This window comes from Brachyhypopomus gauderio, chromosome 20 (genome assembly GCF_052324685.1).
Source record: "Brachyhypopomus gauderio isolate BG-103 chromosome 20, BGAUD_0.2, whole genome shotgun sequence".
Taxonomy (NCBI): domain Eukaryota; kingdom Metazoa; phylum Chordata; class Actinopteri; order Gymnotiformes; family Hypopomidae; genus Brachyhypopomus; species Brachyhypopomus gauderio.
In genome coordinates this window covers 13291198-13314312 of record NC_135230.1, presented here as the reverse complement: position 1 = coordinate 13314312, position 23115 = coordinate 13291198, and the positions used below count along the sequence as shown (strand labels likewise).

Below are 23115 nucleotides of genomic sequence, written 5' to 3'. Positions count from 1 at the left end.
GCGGAGATAGTGTAAGAGTGGAGATAGTGTAATTATACAACAGAGTTTAGACATAATAATAATAATCAAACCTGTTATATTATATTAAATATTATGCATTACCTTATTAGGAGAGTACTCGTACAAAGATACAGTAACAGTGCAGAAGCTGCAGAGATCATTTGTGCTTTGCCTTCAGAGGTACATGGATTATTTGGGCAAGTGGAAGCTCTGGTCAGGTTGCTTTTAGTACTCCATGTTTCATCCTCTGAGGCAGAGAGAAGTTTTTTGGTTATATCTGAATATAATCCATACATTGCATGCATAATTTATTTAAAGTTTGTGGACAACAGTATCATGTATTATTGAGTATCTTGTTTAGTTTATAAAGTGTCTTTTAATTTGGACTTATCTAATAATAAACATAAGTACAGAAAATTTAGTATTTATTTATTTATTTGCAATTTACCATAATTCCACAAATGTTCTATGTCACTATACATACAGTTTATATTAATATTTTAGAGGATAGGGTGGGCTTTGTGTGCCCCCCAAATGTCAAACCCGCTCCTACGCCCTGGCGTAATGGTACTTACCAACCCCCCCGGTCTTCTCACCTTTTTAACCCCTGACCCATTTTCATGCCTGGCCTATAAGTTGCTTCTTTTATGATTTTGTTATATATTGTATTTAACTTGTACCATTTGCTTCAGATTTCTTTGCTTTATTTGTTTATTTGCTTATTTGGTTAATTTTGGCTTCAGCTAGACAAAAATATGCAGCTCAAGTAGTGTTGTCAAAAAAATCGATATATCGATACGTATCGATACTGAACATTCTGAAACGGTACAATACTCGTTTCCCTTAAGTATCGATTCTTTTTACATAAAATGCGCTTTCGTTTGACCCACCCAAGCTGCCGTAATGCACAGGACAGTTTGTAATGCTAATATGGCAGCTAAAGCAAACGCAGTGCTGTTGGATTCGAAGCAGATACAGATGGAAAACCGAAGGACATGGACCATAGCGCTGGACTCCGCGCGCACCTCGCGCGAACCTCCGCGAGCGGTGGAGGCTTTATACTTTCCGCTTTGCAGTGTTGTCCGAAACGATATGTGGTAGTATAAAAGAAACACCCCTCAAAACAGGGGAATGAACACTTAACTGACGAATTTTAATGCTGCTTTGTGTTTCAGGTTTGAAAAGTGCTGCAATTTAGGCTAAAGTGCTTGAAAATGTTTAAATTGTAACTACTTCGTTTCACAACAAATATCTGTCTGATTGAACAGTTTTCTTGTATTACATTAACAAATACGAGCCTCTTGTAATTCCAGGATGAAACATGAGAGAACGTGAAGACGTTAAGATTGGGCGTTTTGAAAATAAACAACCATTAAATAATGTGATTAAAAGCGCAATATTTCGAATCATTTCGAGTATATGTATAAATATTTAACTTAGTTAAGTTTAACGTGCTGGGAAATATTGGTACAAGCACTTGAATTGAACCCTGCAAACATGACTTTGTTCATTGCGCTGAGGCGCGGCGCGCGGTTACAAAATTCGAGAGGTGCACGACCTCGCGTGCGCCGCGCTTCAGCGTGATGAACAAAGTCATGTTTGCAGGGTTCATACACCTTGTGGAATTCAAACACTTGTATGTCACTTTCAAGGTCCATTTCAATATTTCCCAGCACGAGCAAAGACACTTTGTCAGACGTTCAAAAGACGTCCACTGAAAAGCCAGAATGAAAGTTTTAGCGACGTCTTTTTTTAAACGTCTATTACTGCCGTTCAGTTGCAGTTTTTGCACGTCCTGACATCCAATAAAGGTCCTTAGTCAGACGTTCAGATAGAAAACTCGTCATAGACGTTCATGTTAAGTTAAAAGGTTAAGGTCCTAGTCACACTGTCAGATTTTGAACCAGTTTTGAACGTCCACCAGACATGCAAAAATGGGTCTGGACTGACCGACGTGATACAGACTTGATTTTAATGTCTTTCTGACGTCGCATGTTTGTTGGGATAAGTTAAATATTTATACATATACTCGAAATTATTCGCTTTTTTATCACATTATTTAATGGTTGTTTATTTTCAAAACGCCCAATCGTAACGTCTTCACGTTCTCTCCCTAGAATTACAAGATGCTCGTATTTGTTAACACAAAAGAACTGTTCAGAACACAACAGATATTTGTTGTGAAATGAAGTTACAATTTCAAGCATTTTCAAACACAAAGCAACATTCATTTGTTTGTTTATAAAAAAAATAAAAAGGCTTTAAAACGGAAATTAGCACCGTATTTGACTTTGGTATCGAAAATGGTATCGAATTTCAATATTTTTTTAAGTATCGTATCGAAGTTGTAATTCTTAGTATCGTGACAAGCCTAAGCTCAAGTCTCGTGAGCTTCCTCATTTGAAAGTCAGATTTATTTTCTTCTTGTATTTATATAAGAGCCTTAAACAAGCTCTTAAAGACCACTGACCGTGTAAACACACACACACACACACACACACACATATACATATATATATATATATATATATATATTAGGGGTAGGACTCAATCAAAAAAATTCAAAGAATTAATTAGAAGCATTGCATTTTTAATTAATTGCATTTTAATCGCATTTCAATATTTAACATGAGAAATATTAGTAGTATTAGTAGTAATTGGAATATTATTAATAAATACAGTCTACTACACAGACCAATAGATGAGTGCAGTACAGTTTTCAGAACACTGGAAATTCTGACCAAAAATGTTTAATTTTGGGAGTTTTGCTCAGGATATTGGAAGAATAAGAAGAACTGAAGTAAATCAGAAGATGTTTTTTAATACCGTTTTAGATTGTAAACTTTTTCTTTAATTTCTCAGGCTTCTGCCACAACCATAAAGTCCTCTGCACATCTCCATAGTGCCCAGAAGTGGTCTTCTGCATGCTCAAAGCAAATGACTGGATCTTCCATTCATCATCTATATGAGCTGTCACACCAAGATCATTCTTGTTGCTAACAGAGGTCCAGTGATCCCTAGTCACAGCCACATTTGTGGCGCTCTTCACAATAACCTGTTTTACTTGCCTTTCCTCATCAAACAGCTGCTGGATTTTCTTCGACATTGTCTTTCTGGACGGCAGTTCGTAACTTGCATCAGCCGACCCAATTTGCAGTGCTTCTTGTAAGCCTTTATCTTTAACCACAGAAAGCGGTCTACAGTCCACAGCAATCCATCTCGCCAGTGAATTGGTCAATTTGTCTGACGTGGACTTTGACATTTTGTTTCTTAATTTGAACCCTGACATGTGGTCGAGTGTTGACTGGAGACACTGCTCGTGCTAGGAATACATTTAGCAGCTATGTTTCATTACTGACCTGCGCGTTAGCCCCAACATGTTTTGCGTTGAGGTGGTAACGAAGGGTGGAAGTGCTCCTGTGATAAGCGAACTCCTTCCTGCATAAAGTGCAAATAACCCTATTTTTGTTTGTATTTCCATCTGGAAGTTTCTTATATTTAAATTTTCCATCCACCAGCGTAGCCTCTTCAATCATCTCCATCATGATCTTATTGTGTGTCCATATAATTTGTATGCCTGGAACTCGTGCACTGAGAAACATTCCATGGTGCAAAATTCTCATGCTTTAAAATGTGTTAATTTTTTTTGTTCATTAATTTCCCTGTAATTAATTAATCAAAATTAACACGTTAAAGTTCCACCCCTAATTAATATACATATATATATATATTACACACATATGTGTGTATATGTTTACTTTCATTTTGACAGTTGGGAACAGCTTGAGATACTTCCGTTATTGGTGACAATCTGACAACTCTTGACTAAGAAACCCTATGCCTGCAGGTTGTTAAGAATAAGGTCAAAGTAATGAGGCTTTCAGTCATTGCAAGAGTTGCTAGTCACCCATGAAATATAAACACGCAACCAAACAATGATAGTGATGCAGAGACGAGAGAGAGACGAGAGAGAGACGAGAGAGAGAGAGAGAGAATCAGGTCAACACTGCAGCTGGAGTTGCTCACCAATTCAACAAGGAATGCAGCGGGATTCAGTCTCTGCATACAGTGTCTTGCCATCTAAGATAATTTGGAATGTAAGATTGCTCTGTTGTAATAGTCTCATCATCAGAAGGAAAATGCCTTTTTTGGGGATCATGTTTAGTTGGGTCATACAGGATTCTAACTGGGGAGAGGCTAAACCTAAAGTGTGTGTAGTCAGTTAAGTTTGGAGGAGGAAGATTCTTGACTTGGGGGACATTTCTGCAGCATGAGTTTGGCGTCTAAATCAGCTACATGGCAAGGTGAATTTTAATGTTCATCACAGCCAACTTTGGCAACACACAGATTCTTCCTTGCAGACATCTCATAGTCATTGTTATTTATGTAAGACAGTTTCTTTTCAATCTGCAAAATGGATAAAGCACTTAATTGAAGCTGAGAACATTGGAATAAATAAATAGTCAGCAAAGAGTCCTGGTTTGAATCCATTCAAGAATCTCTGGAAGATCATTTGGAACAAAGTTATGGCTAAGAAATAGAAACAGAAAATTAACTATAAAATAGATATAAAACAGTAGAACAACATCAAATCAGAGTATTGGGAGAATTTGGTGTCCTATGTGTTTAGATATGCAAAAGTCAATCAAACAAAGGCCTCTGGACATAATACTTTTTGAAAGCTGTAATTATCACAAATTTAATTTGTTGACTTGTTTTTTTGGTTACTGTTCTCTAATTTTGATTGATATATTTTTCACAACATAAAGGTTTCCTTTGAACTGCCTTGGTTATTTTTAATAACATGGTAGTGTAATCGTGGTATACCAACAGCTAACCAAAACAACTTATCTATATGAATCATTCTCTAATTTTGATCTCTATTATTTTTGCCAGTGGTACCAATAATTCAGCGCAGAATTAAAACTCATGAGGTTTACGCTAACTAACATTTTTCCACCTTGCAGTTTACAGTTGCATACCTGTTTTTGTACTTCCAGAGAGAACAGGATATGAGAATCAATGAAATGGGTGCCCGTGGAGCCATTAATATGGGAGGTATGGTCACAAGTTTCTACCAAACTTGAAGCATCTGTCTAAGGCAGAAGCATCTGTATATTGTTATTGTAATTACGTTTTGGAGCCTCTTCATCACATTTAGTCATACTGTCAAAATACATTTAGATGAATGTACATACGTCATTGAATATACTTCTGTATTCTGTATTACTCAGACCATACTGTTATTTTATGAGTGAAAAATAGAACTTTGTAGAAAGAAAATTTCATCTGTCAACTAAAGTATTATATGCTAACCAGACAAGAACAGTATTCTGAAATGGCAACAAAAATTACCCTTGGATGACATTTACTTTAGTTTAATTTGTAACATAACAGAGGTGCAAATATCTGTAATTAGTATAAGAATTTCCAGTTATACCAATTTGTAATGCACTAATGTAGATAATGCCCCAACACTACTGTTCTGTTTTCTTATGTAGTTTTTTTCTGCCTCCATTATTATACATACAGAAATGATATTCTGTTTGTTCATGCATCTTCATAGTGATAGAGTGCTATTAATGCAAATGTCTTGGTAGAGGGCCAGCAAGTGAGTGGAGTATATTTTATTCATTAAACAAAGCATTTATGTTATGCTTGTTGCGTTATAGAACAGGTATGAAATGTGCGGCGCTGATCAATTTTCACACACATGACAACCTGGAAGCATTATGGGTGTTGCACAAAAGCAGACAGAACTGTTAAAGTCTTTTTTTGTTGTCAGTCATGCTGTTACACCAATCTTGTGTGCTCACACGTGTCGTGCTTTTGGTGAAGGAAAAACATTTTTACATTTTTCATATGAACAATGTAGGCACCTCAGAGACTGTTATATGTAGGTACTGCTGAGATTATATTATATGTAGGGTTGGTAATGGTTCCCCCTTGCTTAAACTCAGGTTCTTGAACTGTGCACCTCAGTGCATCATCAATCTTTATTTGCAGTTGCTAACAGTTAATGGCAGGAATAAATATCCTTACATACTACAGATCACAAGAGCTATTGTGTTGTAACCTTGTCATAGTATTTTCTTTTAAATGCTTTCATTTTCTTTTAAATGCTTTCATCTTTTGTGATTTCCATAATTTACATTATTGGCACAGTAAAGCAAAGGATTGCTGTATATTTTGTTGTTTTGTGCATAATTTAGAGATTTTTCATCAAGATGTACAAGCATACTTCTTGCTCATATTAGTGCAAAGGTGATAAAAACATCCATCTTAGTTAATATTGGTCATGCATTGTCTTGTGTAGATTCATTTAATCCTGCTACTGCTGTTAGCGGTAACCAGGGTCCTTCTCAAATGATGGGCATGGCCATGTCAGGCCGGGGTGGAGCCATGGGGCCCGCGGGATCATCAAATATGGGGGCACCCCTGATTGCAGATAATGGCGCTATGGTAATGTATTGGTGTTATTATTTGCTATCTATTGTTATGATATGCTGTGTTTTGTAAAGCTACATCCTCTAGTTGGTATGCTGCAGCCTTTTCTGTTAAACTTAACATACCACAAGCGTTGAAAGACTAGACTCTATTTATTTGAAAAATGTAAAATGATTTGCAAATATCGCATTTTGTGAAAGTAAATTTTCAATATAAAATGATATATTCTACTAATAGTGATAATAGCTATAATAATAGTTTCATATTATAGAAATGAATATGCTGTTGTGCTTTATAATTATAAGCGCATGTTTATGGAGGTGAACCCGACAGGTCACATCTTAAAAAATATATATATGTGTGTGTGTGTGTGTGTGTGTAATATATATATATATATATATATATATATATATATATATATATACACACACACACACACATACATATTGGTTTTCAAAAACAGCTATAGTTTTTTGCAGTTAATATTTAGCAGAAAATCATACTTAATCAACTTAATATCTGTGATACTAGTACAAATATTAGCAAGCTTGTCTAAACTTAAATGTCATTTCAATATGACAAAATTTAGCAGAAACTCATAATTACCATAATTACGTTACTATCTAATGCTAATATAAATTTTAGTAAGCTTGTCTAAATGTAAATTAAATGTCATTTAAATACGAACTTGGCATATTATGTTTATAATAGGAATTTGATTAATTGATAGGTACTATCGTTTTCTGTGAATAAAATGTTTGTTGGTGTGCAAGTACAGATTGGTATATAAATGGAAAAGTTTGAACAAATATAAACTCCACTATTTAAGTAAAAACTACACTCTAAAATGGATTTTTTTTAAGCGTTGGTCTTTGTGTAGACAGTGGCATTGATAATGAGACTTACACACACACCTGGACAAATAAACTAAGAAGTTGTCTTTCGCTGAAGTCATCTGTTAAATTTTGACATTGGTAGTATTTTTTCGCATATTGCTAGCACAAGCAACAATAAATCTGATAAACTATGTGCTGTATCTTCACAAAGTATATTCATTTTATAAGGGTGTTTCCTTTTGAGACACCTTGTACATGTAAACAGTATTTGTCAGTTGTTTTCTCAAGACTTTCTCAAGTTTTAATATTTTTTCAGTATTTCTCTAAATTAGTTTTATTTTTCTTCATTACTTCATGGCAAACTTGACTAAAAGGAACATGGCTTTGCACTACCTGCACATTTTACGTGCATACAAAAAAAAAACCCTATAGTGGCCTAACTGCACAAATTATTTTGTTATTTTATTATATAGAGCTAATAGTTAAATAGTTGCTAAAATAGTCACAACTCCTGATTAAAATGTTTAAAAAATGCTTTAAAACAGTTGCATAGAAACACTAACTTTCATTGATACCTGTTTGCCCTAAGTTACATGGTGCTATTTATCTGTTTTCCTAGTTACTAATAAGTTGCTCTGAGAAATCTAAATCTACCTTTCACATACAACAATAAACCATTCAATCCTTCAGTTGATAAATTTATGCAATGATCATGCATCTACATGTAAGAAAGTAACAATAGACTTGCTTGACTAGCTTTCCTGCTCATGTGGTACATCTATGGCAATAGTATTTAATGGACATGATTTTAAACTATTTTTTCGGTCACATTTATTGTTAGCTATAAACATCCCATTACCATTACATTGTTTTTGCATGTACAGTACAAATAGTAATGGTATATACCTTAGCTTCGCTACCACGTGTTTGGTTATATATTTTATTCATGATCATATTTGGTGGTTAGAAAACATTCCAGAAAAAGCTTTAAACCAATATAAATTTACTTATGGTGCTTATTATATTTTGTAGGTTAGACAGATCATTGTACTGTTCATTTTTCTGGCATGTTTTGACCCTTTTCATCCTTGTGTATGAATTAGTATTTGTAATTGCTTGTTTTTTCTGTTTGTTACCAATTTGCAGTTTGCTGCAGACATATTTATTGTTGTGTACACTAATGGAATGTGTTTCCTTCCTTTGGTGGTACCTGGACTCTGCAACATTTCATCATTGGGAAACTTGGGAACTTCCACGTTGTGACATGCAAAACTTTTATTTTTGTTTTGGATCTTGGCACTGAAACACACTTTCGAAACTAAACAAAAATGGTATTTCCTTGACGGACCTTTTCCATGTTACTTCTGCTTTGTCATACTATAGCGTAATGAGAGGTTTTCTCAGGGAGGTCCTCCTCAAATGGGTGCGTCCTTGGGTGGTCGACCTGGTGTTGACTCCCCCCAGCAACAGCAGTCACCTGTGGTTGGTGGTGCAGGTCCTGTCCCTGGTATGGGTGGTCCAGGTGGATTTGGGCGAGGAAACCCTGTTGGGGGAACTTTTGATGGACCCAACAACAAACGTCGTAGATACTAAACTTTTATTTTCTTTTGATTGGATCAAAATATGGTATGCACAAAGCATCCCAACTCTTGATATTTATCAGATTTTACTTTTTTTGTCCTTTTCTGTGCAACTGTTTTCAGAACAAGCAACAGTGTTGTCCTTTTACCCAGAACCTTGCAAGACAGCATGAACCAGGACTAATAATAATGTGAATAAAACTATTGTTTTAAGACTGTTGATATTGCCTTAACTGTGATTGCATATACTCTCTGGGTGTCGGACCCTAGTCTGGGCATTCCGAAGGTGCGCAGTGCTATAGTTGAGTGTTTTCCTGTACTTAACACTTTGGAGTTTTCTTAAACAATCTGATTACCTATTGAGTGATGTAACGAGTTTGGGGGGAAATGCTAACCTGCTGGATAAGTCGGACACCTCTGATATAGGTCATTTCTTGCTTATTGAGCATCTCGTAGCTTAGCCGTAGTACTGTCTCCTGTTTTTCTGTTTGTTTTTTACATTTATTATATTACGTGGGAATTGATATATCTGTACAACCCCCACACCCCCTCCAAAAACTTCCTGTTTAAAAGGACGCTGGGGAAAATGTGTACAATAAGAATTTTTTTCTAGGCACTTTCACTGGCTTCTATCTTTCACTCCTCTACCTCATCACCACATGATGACTTCTGTAGTGTTCTCCCCTCACATGGCACAAGTCCTAGTTTAAAACCAAGTGGAAGTTCATGTGTTTGAGATAAGGAGTCAGTGGAAAGCTGTGAGAAATTTCCCACAAACTCCATTTAGGTTATTGATAATGGTGTCTAATTGTAACCTGTGCCCTTTCTTACCTAGGCATTCAAATAATAATTTTTTTGTACATCCAAGTCCCCGTGTCATTAGGAGAGTGTTTATAGGGTACAGAGACAGTGTAGCTACTTGGCAAGAGCACACAATTACTTCAATCATTATTTGCGCAATACTTGCATCTGCTAAGATTGTTTATTTTTTTTATTCTATCACATCTCTTGTGGTGTTTGAAATGGATGGTGATTGCTTGTGTATGTCATGTAGAAAGTGCATGCTGTCTAGTAGTCATTTTTGTTCTAGTGAATATTTTAAATGTCCTGAGTTGCTTTACCTTAAGTGGCAGTTTATTAAATAAAAAAATGATTACAAAGTTAGTTTTGTGCATTTGTGCCTTTAACAACAACAACAAAAGATTGTCTCTGGTAACAAACCGAAAAATTGTAATGCCACTAATGCTCAGTGAATACCATATATGCTAATATCCAAACTTCTACATGTACCACACAGAAAATATTTATGGAGCTTTATTTTTTATTTTGTGTCTAGGAGTCTTGGTACATTTCAAGTCCTATGCATAAATGCAAGAGGTTCTAAACACCAAATATCTGTTTGATATGTAGCTCACAGCTTCAACAGATGCAGTACAAGTGTGAATGTTATGTGATATATTAGGATATTTTCCACCATGTTTTACCTAACACACTACACTCATGTTTCTGATATTAAAATCACATATTTACCTTGCACACGATATAGGCTTCATTTGATGGTGCTTAAGATGTGAATGCTGAGACCCAAATATGCAGAAGTATGCAAATTCAAAACAAAAAAAATTCAAAGGGCTTGTTCCATTTGTTCGTATACAGAAGTGAAGTCCAAGATCTGTTGACAATCAAATGGATAAGTACATCTCGCAATTTCTCTAAATCAAAATAAGTGTACTTCGGGACATTGCAGAAATGTTTTACAAAAACGAATTGCACAGCTCAACATTTTCTTTCTTTATTTGTTGTTTTTCATTGCCATGAAGTATCCCATTTATTTAATGAGGAAATCTAATATCTTATTGTTTGTCCTGCTGTTCATGTTGCTAGATAGTTCATTGGTTCTAGTACTCATAAGACTATCACTACTCCTGGCCATCTAGCTTGTGCGTCATGCTCAAGTGCACAAAAAGCAAAGTTCATCTGAACATCTGAAGTAGCTGTTCATCGTCAAAATACTCCTGGTGTATCTTTCACTTTTAAGACAGAATCTCTAAAAAATGTTTTTATGTTTTGGAGACCAAAACCAAGTCCTTACTGTTACACTACAAGATCTCCATAACTGTTCTCTGTTGCAAAGGTTATTTTTAATCATTTAGCTGATGACTCATAATATTCTTTTCTGTATCTCAGAACTTATATTTATGGCTAGGCTTCCACTGCTGGTAGTCGTGTCGTGATTGCGGGGTTTTTGTCTGACGTGCCATACAAATACTTTTTGATTCCACCATTATACTGTAATGTGATTGTGTCAGTATTTATAGATACAAGTACATAAATACCTGTTGTCTTAAAGGATGAATTAACCCGGGTTGGGAGCTGTCTATTTGGGCAACAAGTGCTGAAAGATGTAGAATGAACATATAGCGCAGTGAATGGCCTGAGCGTTGTTCCCACTGCCACAGGGGGGGATTTTCCACTGTGTTCTCCAGCATTATATTTTCACCTATGAGCTGGGCATGTTACATGGTCACATGTTGTGTTAAATGTACAAATCCTGGCTGTTTTATTGAACACTCCTTTTTCTTTAAAAATCTGACTGCAGTTTATGCTAATGGATATTTCAGTTGATCGTGCACTCAGACATGCAATTTCAGCTTTAATCAGAGTACATTTTGGGGATGTCATAAAAAAAGATTTACCAGTAATTACATTTCCACTGCAGCTAGTTAGTACAGTACCAAGTCCCCATTAGTAGCATTGCTTTTGACAACTAAAACAGCTAAAATGTTTTAACTCACTGTGAAACTTTCAATGTAAGATGATCTGGCTTCATCAACAAATAATAGATAAAGCATAACTAGTCAACTATTCACAGGTTGCGCTTTGGGTTGTGATGCCTGTCTTGTCGATGTGAAGCACTGACGAAAGCCTTTTTAGATTTTGGCTAAGGTTTGAGAAACTGTCCAGAGTGAAACCTGCAGAGCAAAGCTAACTCCTCATCTGGAACCCTGTTTGATGTGAATGACAGCCATGCCCGTCACCCTTCTCATTATTCTGTCTATCATAATTCCAGAGCTGCAGAACTGTTGCAGTTTGGTGTATGCACATTTTAAGGGCATAATTTTTAACTTGGTAGGCCCATTATAAGTAGACCCATTTTAGCTTCCTATTTGCTCATGTGGGATTTGTATTTGAAAGAGGAGACAGCTGTGTTTGAGGTTTATGGTGTGTCCCTTCCATGCATTGATTTCTCCTTATTCAGCTATGTCAAGGAAATATAGTTAATTATTCTATGAAAAAAAAAATGTTTGACCCTTTTCTTTCTGAAAGTCAGAAAAAAATACTCATAGAATTCATAGAATTATTATTTATGAAGAAAGCAAAATTTATATAAAGCAAAATTTTGTTATAGTTCACTACAACTTTTTTATACTCCTGTAAACATCTTATTTTATCTAGTTTGTTAGCTGCATTGACAAAAAAAATGCAAATGTGCCATATTAGTCAATTGTGATTATTTTTCACTGCAATCAAAATTTGTCCTTGGCTTTTTATCCATCTGTGCAGTTAGAACACACACACACACACACACACACACACACACACACACTAGTGATTACTAGGGGGCTGTGGTGCACACGTGCCCAGAGCGGTGGGCAGCCCTAGCCCGGCGAGCAGTTGGGGTTAGGTGCCTTGCTCAAGAGCACCTCAGTCATGGCCTCAGGCCTGGGAATCGAACCCATGACCCTCTGCTCACAAGACCAGTTCCCTACCACCAGACCATGACTGCCCCTTGACAGCATATTTGAGCTATTCAGCATATGTGAAAGGTAACAAATTTAGCTGTAAAGCTATTTAAGAAATGTTCGAAAGTTTGCCTTGTTAAAAAAAAAAAGCTGCACCCTTCTATGTTAACTGTTGTTTGTTTTTCCCAGGCCTGCACAATAATTTTTGAAGAAGCTGTTTTTAAATATTCCGTCTGACCCTTCTCTTAATGATGCATTTTGACCATAAAACATGGTGCATGCATGGAAAATGGTGCATTGTAGTTTTTCAATATTATGTAGTATCGATTCTCTACATCTTTTAACTTTTCTGTTTGATTTTGGGAACTTTTTATTTTGTGGCAAGAATACTGAACACCCACTGCTCTGCTCCCTTTGGGGACATTTTTTCATGTTCAGTTCAGGTAAATTCAGACCACATTGCCCCCTGTAAAATTACATCCACTCCATCCACACCATTACAAGCTGACGACATGCAATCTGACTGGCTCAGAGAGACAGAGTGAAAGAAGATGATCAGAGAAATGAAAACATCTCCATGTCTGCAGCTACATGGTGGATTGGAATGTCCTTATTTATGATTATTTATTTTTTAAATACATGCAAATTGTTATATGTATATATACCATTTTCAAGATTCCATTTTAAGGTTCCATTTTCAAATAACATTTAAATGTGCTTATACTGCATTTTTTTGTCTTTCAAACAACTTCTGATGAAGTGTTGCTTCCCATTTTTCTTCCCATTTGCCACCACAAACTGCATCAGCAGTATTTCTGAGTTGGGCAGGGGTGCATTAAACTGACCCTACATTACAGCCTTATTATCTCTTTCTGCAAAACTGTCAAATTATACACTGTCCATCAACTTAACATACGCGCACACACACACAGACACTGCACAGGGTAAGGGTTTGATTAGTGACATAATGTCCCCTAAATGAGAAGAAAAAGAATACACGTACCATTTACCCTTTCCACAACCACAAGATAACAACATAAAAAAATGCTGCAGTGATATTATATAATGAAAGGTTGGAAATGTAGGGAAGCATGCAGTGGTGATTTCCTCATCTCAATTGGGTATACTCCAATAAAAAATGTCAATATCTCAATAACTTTTCATGTACCCGTGAGCATTAATTACAGCTTGACAACGACGTCTCATGCTGTCCAAGTCGACTTATTGTCTGCTGAGGCATGGCATCCTACTCCTACTCCGCCTAAGGGCGGCCCTCCGGTCATTGAAGTTCGGGAAGTTACAAGCCTCTACACCTCTAATATTGGCCCAGGGGCCTTTTTAGTCCCATTGGGCATCTATTTCTGGCCCGCGAGCTGTTCTGAAAAGTTATTTTTTTTAAATAATGATTTTTTTCAATCCCACTCTTATTTTGAAATCGCTCACCGCGATCTCAAGACGAGGCTGTAAACAGATAGCAGCAGCAGCAGCAACACATTTACCGACCGGAGCAGTAATGATGTGCTGCAAAAAAAAAAAAAAAACACTCGCCCTATGTGCTTAATATGTCAAGAAACTGTCACGGCAATAAAAATGCAATGTGAAACGACACTATGAATCAAAACTCAAGCATTTTGAAGAGACATTTCCGCAAAACTCTGAGATCAGAACAACAAAACTAAATGCTCTTAAAGCATCATATGAAACATCCAACCGGATCCTCCACACTTCTTTGACAAAACAACAAATGCAACACAATGCTCCCTTAGAGTAGGATTCAGCGATAATGAATAGCTATTAATTTTAATTTATGCCCAAATGCAAATTCTATTTTTATTTTAGGTAATATTTTGTTTTGAATAAAAAGAAATGTTATAAATGTTATACGTTATATTTTTATGATACGTTATCATACACGGTCCCAATAAATGGCCCCTTGATTCATTGAAAAAAAAAATTGTGGCCCCTCATCATTTCTATTTGAGTACACCTGCTCTACACGGTGCCTCAGGCAACACTGTGGCTTGGTGGTTAACACGTTTGCCTCTCAGCACTGGCGTCTTTGGTTCAAGTCCCTATCTGAGTGGCGTTTCCATGTTCTCCCTGTGTCTGCATGGGTTTCCTCCCACAGTCCAAAAACTGTAAATTGGCAGGCCCTGACAAATTCTCCCTGATTGTATGTGTCTTCATGTCCAATAAAAACAGTTGTCTGAGTGTCTGTGCTTGTATGCCCAGTGGTGGATTGTGCTCACTATGGTCTGTCCTTTCTCCCCTTCCTGCACCCAGGGGGCTGTGGAATCCGTATACTGTGCTGCTTCTCGCTGATGTGTATGATTGGTCGTTAACCCTTACTGTGCGATCACACCGAAAGCGACGAGAGCGACACGGCGACCGGAAGTCATTCATTTTCAATGAGAGTGAGCGACACCCAGCGACGCGAAGTGAGCGATTCGAGCGACGCGAACAAGTTGAGCTTGGCTCAACTTTATGCAAATGAGCAGTGACGCGCGGCGGCGACTACCAATCAGAAAGTATGTTTGCACCCTCCTCCGAAACCGCACCTCTGACTTTGGTTCCTACTGATTATTTGTTCTGATTGCAAAATGGAGGAGAGATTAATAGTGGCTGTCTCTGGATGTCCCGCACTTTACGATGTGTCCCTGTTTATTTACAGTACAAAATGTTTATTTTTGGAGGGAATACTGTTCATTTGTTAAAAAATACCTGCAATAAATTAGCGTATACCCTATTATTGGTTATAATTTTTAAAATTCCTGTTTGATCTTCGGGTCTGGGGTAAAAAGTAAAAAAAATACATAAACATTTTAGGTTTATATACTATGTGTTTTATACACACACTATGTTTTATACACGCACTCATTTATAATCGTGTGTCCTGTAATCAATAGATTAAAATAAATACTGCGTCCTGCTTTAAAAACGTGATTTGCATATCTGTCACGTGCTGCATGCCGGCGTGATGTTGGACACGCCCCCACGCGACGCGATGCTGGCGACTTGGCGACGGAGAGCGATTTTATCGCTTTCGGTGTGAACGCACAGTTAAAATTGTAAAGTGACCTTGGGTATCATGAAAGGTGCTATATAAATCGAACATTCATTCATTCATTCAGCCAAGGTTATCTATGAAATTTATTTGGGTTTTCGGGTCTTGAGAAAGTGCAGGGTACTCCATATGGGTTACCCCAGGCTCCAACAGCCATTCCCTAATGATGTGACCTCCATGAGCTGGAGCATTATCATCCATGAAGATGAATTAGGTCTGTGTTGTTCATGCAGTGGCACAATGACTGGATTAATGAAGTTATTCAGGTAGTTCTATATTGACTAGACACACATGCCCACACTGTAACACCACCACCACCAAAGGCTCGGCACTCTCCTTGATGTTTCCAACATCGTTGGCGGCCATCATTTCTGCTCAATGTGAATCAACTTTCAACTGTGAACAAACAGAGCATATCTGCTCCCTGGCCCATACAAGATGATGACCCCTCGGCCTGGTGGTATGGTCAGGTACCCTTGCAGGTCATCTAGCATGCAGACCACTCTGATGTTAACGGTATCAAATGACACTTGGGTGCCTCTCCTCCCTTAAATGTTTCTGGAGTTATATGGCCTTCATCATCCAGTTCCGCAGAGCACCGTTCACAATAAAGCGGTCATCAGTGTGGGATGTGGCCAAAGGACGTCCACTATGCCTTTCTGTCACTTCCGTTCTCTCTGTATCTCTGTTGCAACCTGCTGATGGCACTCTAAGCTCAGTCGCCACTTCGGTCTGAACAGATCTTGTTTGAGGCCTCACAATGTTGAGGTACGGTTGATTAATTGTTTGTTGTCTTTGTCTCATGGCGTCAAAATGTGGACAGCGTAATGAGGAGGATTGTTTAAATACCAATTCAAATTGAACCACGTAATGTATTAGTCAATTCATAGATCAAACACCTGTTGGGAATTTTGCTGTTAAGCTCCTTGTTGGAGAACAGCAAAAAGAACTGAATCATTGGACATGTGCACAAGTTTAGAGAAGGTCACATTAAGTTCACCTATACAGGCTACAGTGCATTTTTGGTTCTTTTTAGGCACTTTTTATTAGTAGTGTAGAACATGACATCTTGGTCTACTGTGAAGGCCTTTGGCTTATCAATCACACTTAGCTTAAATGTGCATTTATTATGGGTATTTATGAAGGTACAGGGCTGTCTGCTGAAAAGGAGGGCAGATTCATGTCTCATGGTTTTGGGCCATCATGTTACGAGGAAATTGATCAGCAGATGGACTTCTTGAAGAACAGCTCATGCCTTACAAAATGGGATATCATGAAAAAGCTTCGGTAAGCAATTACATCAAGCAACAAGCAATCTATAAACATACAGCTTGAATGCCATAATTGTGATATGCAAACCTACCTGGTTCAGGACCAGCCCTCCTGAAATTTTAATTTTAATGGTGTTGTGAAGTTGTTTTTTGATATCACTTGAAATTTTCCATTCAGTCATGGCAGAAGTGTGCATGCGTGTGTGTTTGAGAGTGTGTTTGTGTGTTGGGAGTATTTGTGGAATTATATTGTATTTTGATGTTTATACTGAAGTGTAGTGTCATACACATGGTGCTCAGAGGCCTGGTTCTAGTAACATACACAGCCTAAATCTGTTTTTACCATTTATGTTTACTTATTATGAGCATATATGACAGGAACTGTCATAGCATCTTAGCAGTGAGGTTTACTTAAATATTATTTGCTGATTACTTTTAGCATGGTAGAAAAATAATGTCCTCAACAGTATCTCATGTACTGTATTGTTATAATAAATAATTCTGATTAATAAAAATTATATTAAATAATTTTTGGAAAATTTCACATTTAAGAATCATCAATCCACGTTTTGTATGAAATATACACTATATAACTTTCTTAAGCAAAAAAAGTTTCTTTCAGCATCATATATAACAGGTCACTAACAGGCGGACCGCGTTCCGGATCCGGACCCGAACGCAGTCCTGTCCGGCTCCAATCTCATTCCAGATTAACTCTGCAAATTTCTATTTCCGTGGTACGCAACCAACGGACCTCGGTCCGGATACTGACCCAAATGCCATCCCATCCGGACCCAGAATAAATTGTTAAAAATATTTTTTTTATTTTGATGGGAGTATTAATTTTAAACCGGAGCATTTATTTCAGGGCTATTGAAAAAACACTCCGTCGTCACGAGTGTTACGTTCAAGCTCTCACAGGTCAGAGCTATCTGCCAAATTTGGCCCGCAGAAAAAATTGATTAGCCCTGATATATAATAAATAGCATTTTCCTGACAATCAAATCAGCAGTTGATTGTCAGAGCACTGTTCAGATATTTTAACTGAATTATCTTTACATGATGTTTACATGACGATCAATATTTGGACAAATTCTTTGTGAAATGAGAATCAATTAAGCGTAAATGGAGCTAATTTAACGGAATCTATACGTATTTTCTGATGTCTGTTTCTATCTGCCTTTTCTATATTATTAAACGTTTCTAAGATGATCCATACATGTTTATCACTATTACATATTTATGACTGTGTGTGATTATTAGTTTGGTTTTCATCAGTGCAGTGTGGTGTCAGTTGGCTGGAGGAATTTATCACATCATTGTCAGTGCATTCCTTGGTGTCACCAGCACTTTAGCTAAGCTGTTTTATGGTTGATGGTTAATGTTTCTAAGTATATTAATGCAATGAAAAATTACTTTAGAAGACAGAGATTGTCCTTGAGGTGTAACATGATGATGAATAATCTCTCTTAGCCATATTACTTTTATTAAATTTATAACATATTTTCAATGGATCATTATTCCGTTTGTGTATATTGGCGATTTGATTGGAAGAAAAGCTTTGTGTTTGTAATGTACATCTCATCAAACTCTTTTTTTTCTCTCTCTCCCAGAGTTCTGCAGAGTGGTACAGTGTATGGTAGAAAAGCCCTGCAACAGAAGGTAAAAGAGTGGAATTGGGTAAAAACAACACACCTTGCTTACAAGCACCCCACGACCCCTAAAACAAACACACACACACACACAGTCTCACTGCATCACGCAGTATACTTCATATGTCTCACATTTTAGAATAAATGTAATTTCAAGTGGCATAATATATATTCTGTAGGCTGACAGGTAAGTATCCCACTGGTTAATGTTTTTATTTTTCTAATCTTTGCAATTCTGCATTATGGGCTTAACATTGTGTAATTATTTGTTTAAGAGCTCAGGTCATTAGGTCTTAAATTAGTACTACAGTAACAAATTTTACATCCACCAGGTGGTGCTATAGAAATATGAGCACAAGTATGTATTTTTTCCATTCTGGAATTTTTATGGCTAACTTGGCAACAAAAAATACCAAAAAAATACAAGTGATATTAAACCCTGTTGCATTTCTGTTAACTTCTTAGATTTCAATGAATTTCAATACTATTTTCCCATCTCATAACAACATACATACATAACATACATACATTCAGTTATGGAAAAATTTTTGTAGTAACTAAACACTATTAAAAGATAAATAATTACAATAGCTAAACTAATGTTTTTAAAAAGCATGACTAGAAGGCAAATGGCACAATAAAATATTGCTTCTAACTGCATGTTGTTGTGTCTTTATTATTATTTTAAAACATTTGTTGAGTGGTTATTGTACAATTGGACCTTTTATTAGTCGATTTTGATTGTGAGCCCCTCCCCCAGCTGTTGAGACTCATCTACACCCACATGTTGCTGAAGGCCCTCAGATGAAAGTCCACCTTTACTCAGTATGTACCTGTGCTTTGTTTGCTTAAATGAGCCCACTGTGTGGTGTGTATGCATTAAACCAATAGCACATAGAGGTCTGAAAAAACCATACATGTCGGTTATGTGATGCAACACATACATTTTCACACAAAATATTTAAGTTTGGCCTCATGCAAGTGAAAATCCCCTTTGTATGGTGTCATGTGATATTGAACAAAATGGGCAATAAAAGATTTTCTGGAAGACATTAAGGACCAGTGTGGTTAGATTAATATAATGTCAGCGTAATGTGTTCATCGAAAAATAAATCTCAGGTCAATACAGGCATTCAAAACATGGAAACGAGAGATTTCAGCAGACAAAGGGCAAGCATCGGATCGAATTAAGAATGTGTAATAAACCTCTCACATTTCCTGTTATGACTTGGCTAGTTTCAAGTTGAAAAGTGTATTTGTGGCTCCGAATGTAGGTCAGTAGACCCTGCCCAATACCTTCTCTGGAAACAGTAACATTTGTTCATTATCCTCAAGCTCTCCATCTTAAATGGAAAGCCTTTGTTTAGAATTCTTCAACAGAGCAAAAAGCCATTTCTCCAAATACGTCAAGAAAAAAATGTGAGGCTAGTTATATGATAGTAGGATTATTAAAGTTATTACTGGCTTTTAAACAAATGCAGCAGTAATGTATCATTCCTGATAAACAGCACTTGACAAAATGACTGATCACCACTTAATACATTATTACATTACAATATTAACTGCCATAATAAAGGCCACAAATAAAACTTCATCCCCAGGTGCTTTGCACAAACTCTTTCAAAGCATGGAATCTCATTAGATTGGTCATTTTATAATACTTTTTATTCATGCGCTTTGCATCTAGGATATTTTACATTGTGAATTGTCTTAAGCGGTGGGGTGGGGGGGGGGGGGGGTCCGATGGCAAAGATACTATAAGGTGTTTTTGTTTGGAAAACCTGACAAATTAACTTTTCCAAGGTATACACTCATCGGCCACTTTGTTAGGTACACCTTGCTAGTATCAGGTTGGACCCCCTTTTGCCCTCAGAACTGCCTTAATCCTTCATGGCATAGATTCAACAAGGTACTACAAACATTCTTCAGCAGCCATCAGAAGATGGGTACACTGCGGACATAAAGGGATGGACATGTTCAGCAACAATACTCAGGTAGGCTGTGGCATTGACACAATGATCAATTTGTACTAATGGGCCCAAAGTGTACAAGGAAAATATCCCCCACACCATTGCACCACCACCACCAGCCAGAACCATTGATACAAGGCAGGATGGATCCATGCTTTCATGTTGTTGATGCCGAATTCTAAGCCTACTGTTCGAATGGCGCTGCAGAAATGACTCATCAAACTAGCCAACATTTTTCCCATCTTCTGTTGTCCAATTTTGGTGAGCCTGTGTATTGTAGCCTCAGTTTCCTGTTCTTAGCTGACAGGAGTGGCACCCAGTGTGGTCTGCTGCTGTAGCCCATCCAACTCAAGGTTCAACGTGTTGTGCGTTCAGAGATGATCTTCTGCATGCCTCTGTTGTATTGACTGGTTATTTGAGTTACTTTTGCCGTTCTATCAGCTCAAACCATTTTGGCCATTCTCCTCTGACCTCTGGCATCAACGAGGCATTTGCGCTCACAGAATTGCCGGTCACTGGATATTTTCACTTTTTTAGACCATTCTCTGTAAACCCTAGAGATGGTTGTACATGAAAATCCCAGTAGAGCAGCAATTTCTGAAATACTCAGACCAGCCTTTCACTTAATTCACCTTTCTTCCCCATTCTGATGCTTGCTTTGAACTGCAGCAGATTGTTTTGGCCATCTCTACATGCCCAAATGCACTGAGTTGCTGCCATGTGATTGGCTGATTCGACATTTGCATTAATGAGCAGTTGACAGGTGTACCTAATAAAGTACTGAAACCAGAGTGAATCTCTAATGACTGTCCATGCCTATGACACACTCAACCTACAGTCATTTCTAAACACTACGCCACCTTATTTCTGTCTTTTGGTGGCTATGCATATAAGATATCTGGTAATACATTATCTTTGTTATGGAATAACTATGAAACATTTATTCACTTAGTTATGTTTTCATGAATTTGATAAATTATTAAAGTATTGATAAACAATGTTGCTTTAATCACAACTGCATCATCTGAGAACATCATCTCAGTTGTAGGTGTAATGATTCAATTTAGGTTACTGCACAGATGGAATGGTGTTAAAAATGAGGTTGACTCTCATTTTATAACATCATGCTTGGTTTCCCCATTTTCCTCTAATTATTGGATTCTGAAATTTGGAACATGTAACAAATAAAGTAAGTGGGTCATGATGACCTGTCCTATTCTAACATGCTTTCGGCGACAAAGTTTTAAAGCTCTGCATTAGAAGTTAAGCTTTATTGTTTTAGCACTGATTGCTTTGTTTGAGTGTTAATTCATCACTATATATGTTCACACATTACAGTATCCTCATGTACATGTTGACAGAAAACAGCTTCACACAGCACTGTCCTTTGAACAGGCCAATAGAAAATATATAACAGGATTATACCATATATAAATGGGTGTAGACCTCAATATATTGATGTGAGTAGAGCGGAATCATTAAACTACTGAAATTCTATTCCTGTCCTAATAGTTTTAGATGTTACTATGTGTGATTTAAGTGGGGTGGTATATCTATTGTAAGAAATCACATAATTTTATCCTTATTTAAAGTGGTTGTGGTAGCAAGGAGCTATCAGAAAACAAAAGCCCAGTTGTCTCAAATTGAGAGCCGACACATCACTGTTACTACATCGGGCTCATCACCAGTCAACATTTCAAGTCAACAAATTCCTTTTATTAGGACCTAGGTCAGGCGTGAGAGAATGTTCATGTTTCTCAAATTGCTTTTATGCGGATTGTACCATTTTCAAAACCATAATTTTTCAGTAGAAGAAAAGGAAACCGCACCGTCTGGAAACACCTGCGGTAGATTTTTGCCAGGATGTCTTATGGCTTGTTAAAGATTGTTGATCATTAAACATTTGAGGGGTGATGTAATGATCGACCATGACAATTTTTATTTTTTTGGTTGGTGGTGGCTTGCTAATACATAGATTACATAGATGGTTTGAAGAATGTAGATAAACTTTGAATGAAAGTATGGGCATTACACTAGCCTTATTTGTTTATTTAGGAGAAATGTTTTGCTTTATAAATAACATGTTAAAACTGTAGTTCTGTGTAGCAAATGTGAACTAGTGACTGTTCTCACGAAATTACAAGGCTTTGTTAGACGGTGTTTAATAGCAGGTCTTGTGAAAGCAGTGGGCTGAATGTATTATTCTTCAAACAGAAAAGTTGCCTTACTCACACGTTACATTGTATGTTAATCATGAATAGGGGCTCTGTGAGTAGTCCCATAAATATTTATCATGAATACTCCACATTTGCTTGTAAAAGAAAAATCCTTATCTAAAGACCAGCCAAGGACAAATAAAATAACGCTACAACCGGTTAACTGAATTTTGTTATTTGGATCTGTTGATCTTCATGCTGTGTCCACTCACTATTTTAGAGCCTGTAAATATTTTAATTTATAAAAAATCCTCCAGGATCCAGCAGGAAAACACATTGCAGAATTTGGTTTCTATTCCCAGAACTGCAATCAGTGCTTGATTCCTGGGCAGAAGG

General features: G+C 37.0%; 1 protein-coding gene across 3 annotated transcripts in view; it reads left to right on the top strand.

Moving 5' to 3' along the window:
- The window catches only part of pspc1 (paraspeckle component 1), a 31027-nt gene extending 11614 nt beyond the window's left edge, over nt 1-19413 (top strand). The window contains exons 7-9 of one of the 3 annotated variants that reach the window (XM_076983241.1): nt 5001-5058; nt 6317-6462; nt 8667-17379. In XM_076983241.1, coding sequence (XP_076839356.1) covers nt 5001-5058; nt 6317-6462; nt 8667-8876 — 414 coding nt within the window. In that variant the 3' untranslated portion in view covers nt 8877-17379. Of the gene's footprint in view, nt 1-5000; nt 5059-6316; nt 6463-8666; nt 17380-18554 lie in introns of those variants that run through there. The other 2 variants (XR_013122649.1, XM_076983242.1) reach the window with 2 other exon arrangements.
- The last annotated feature ends 3702 nt before the right edge of the window (nt 19414-23115 follow it).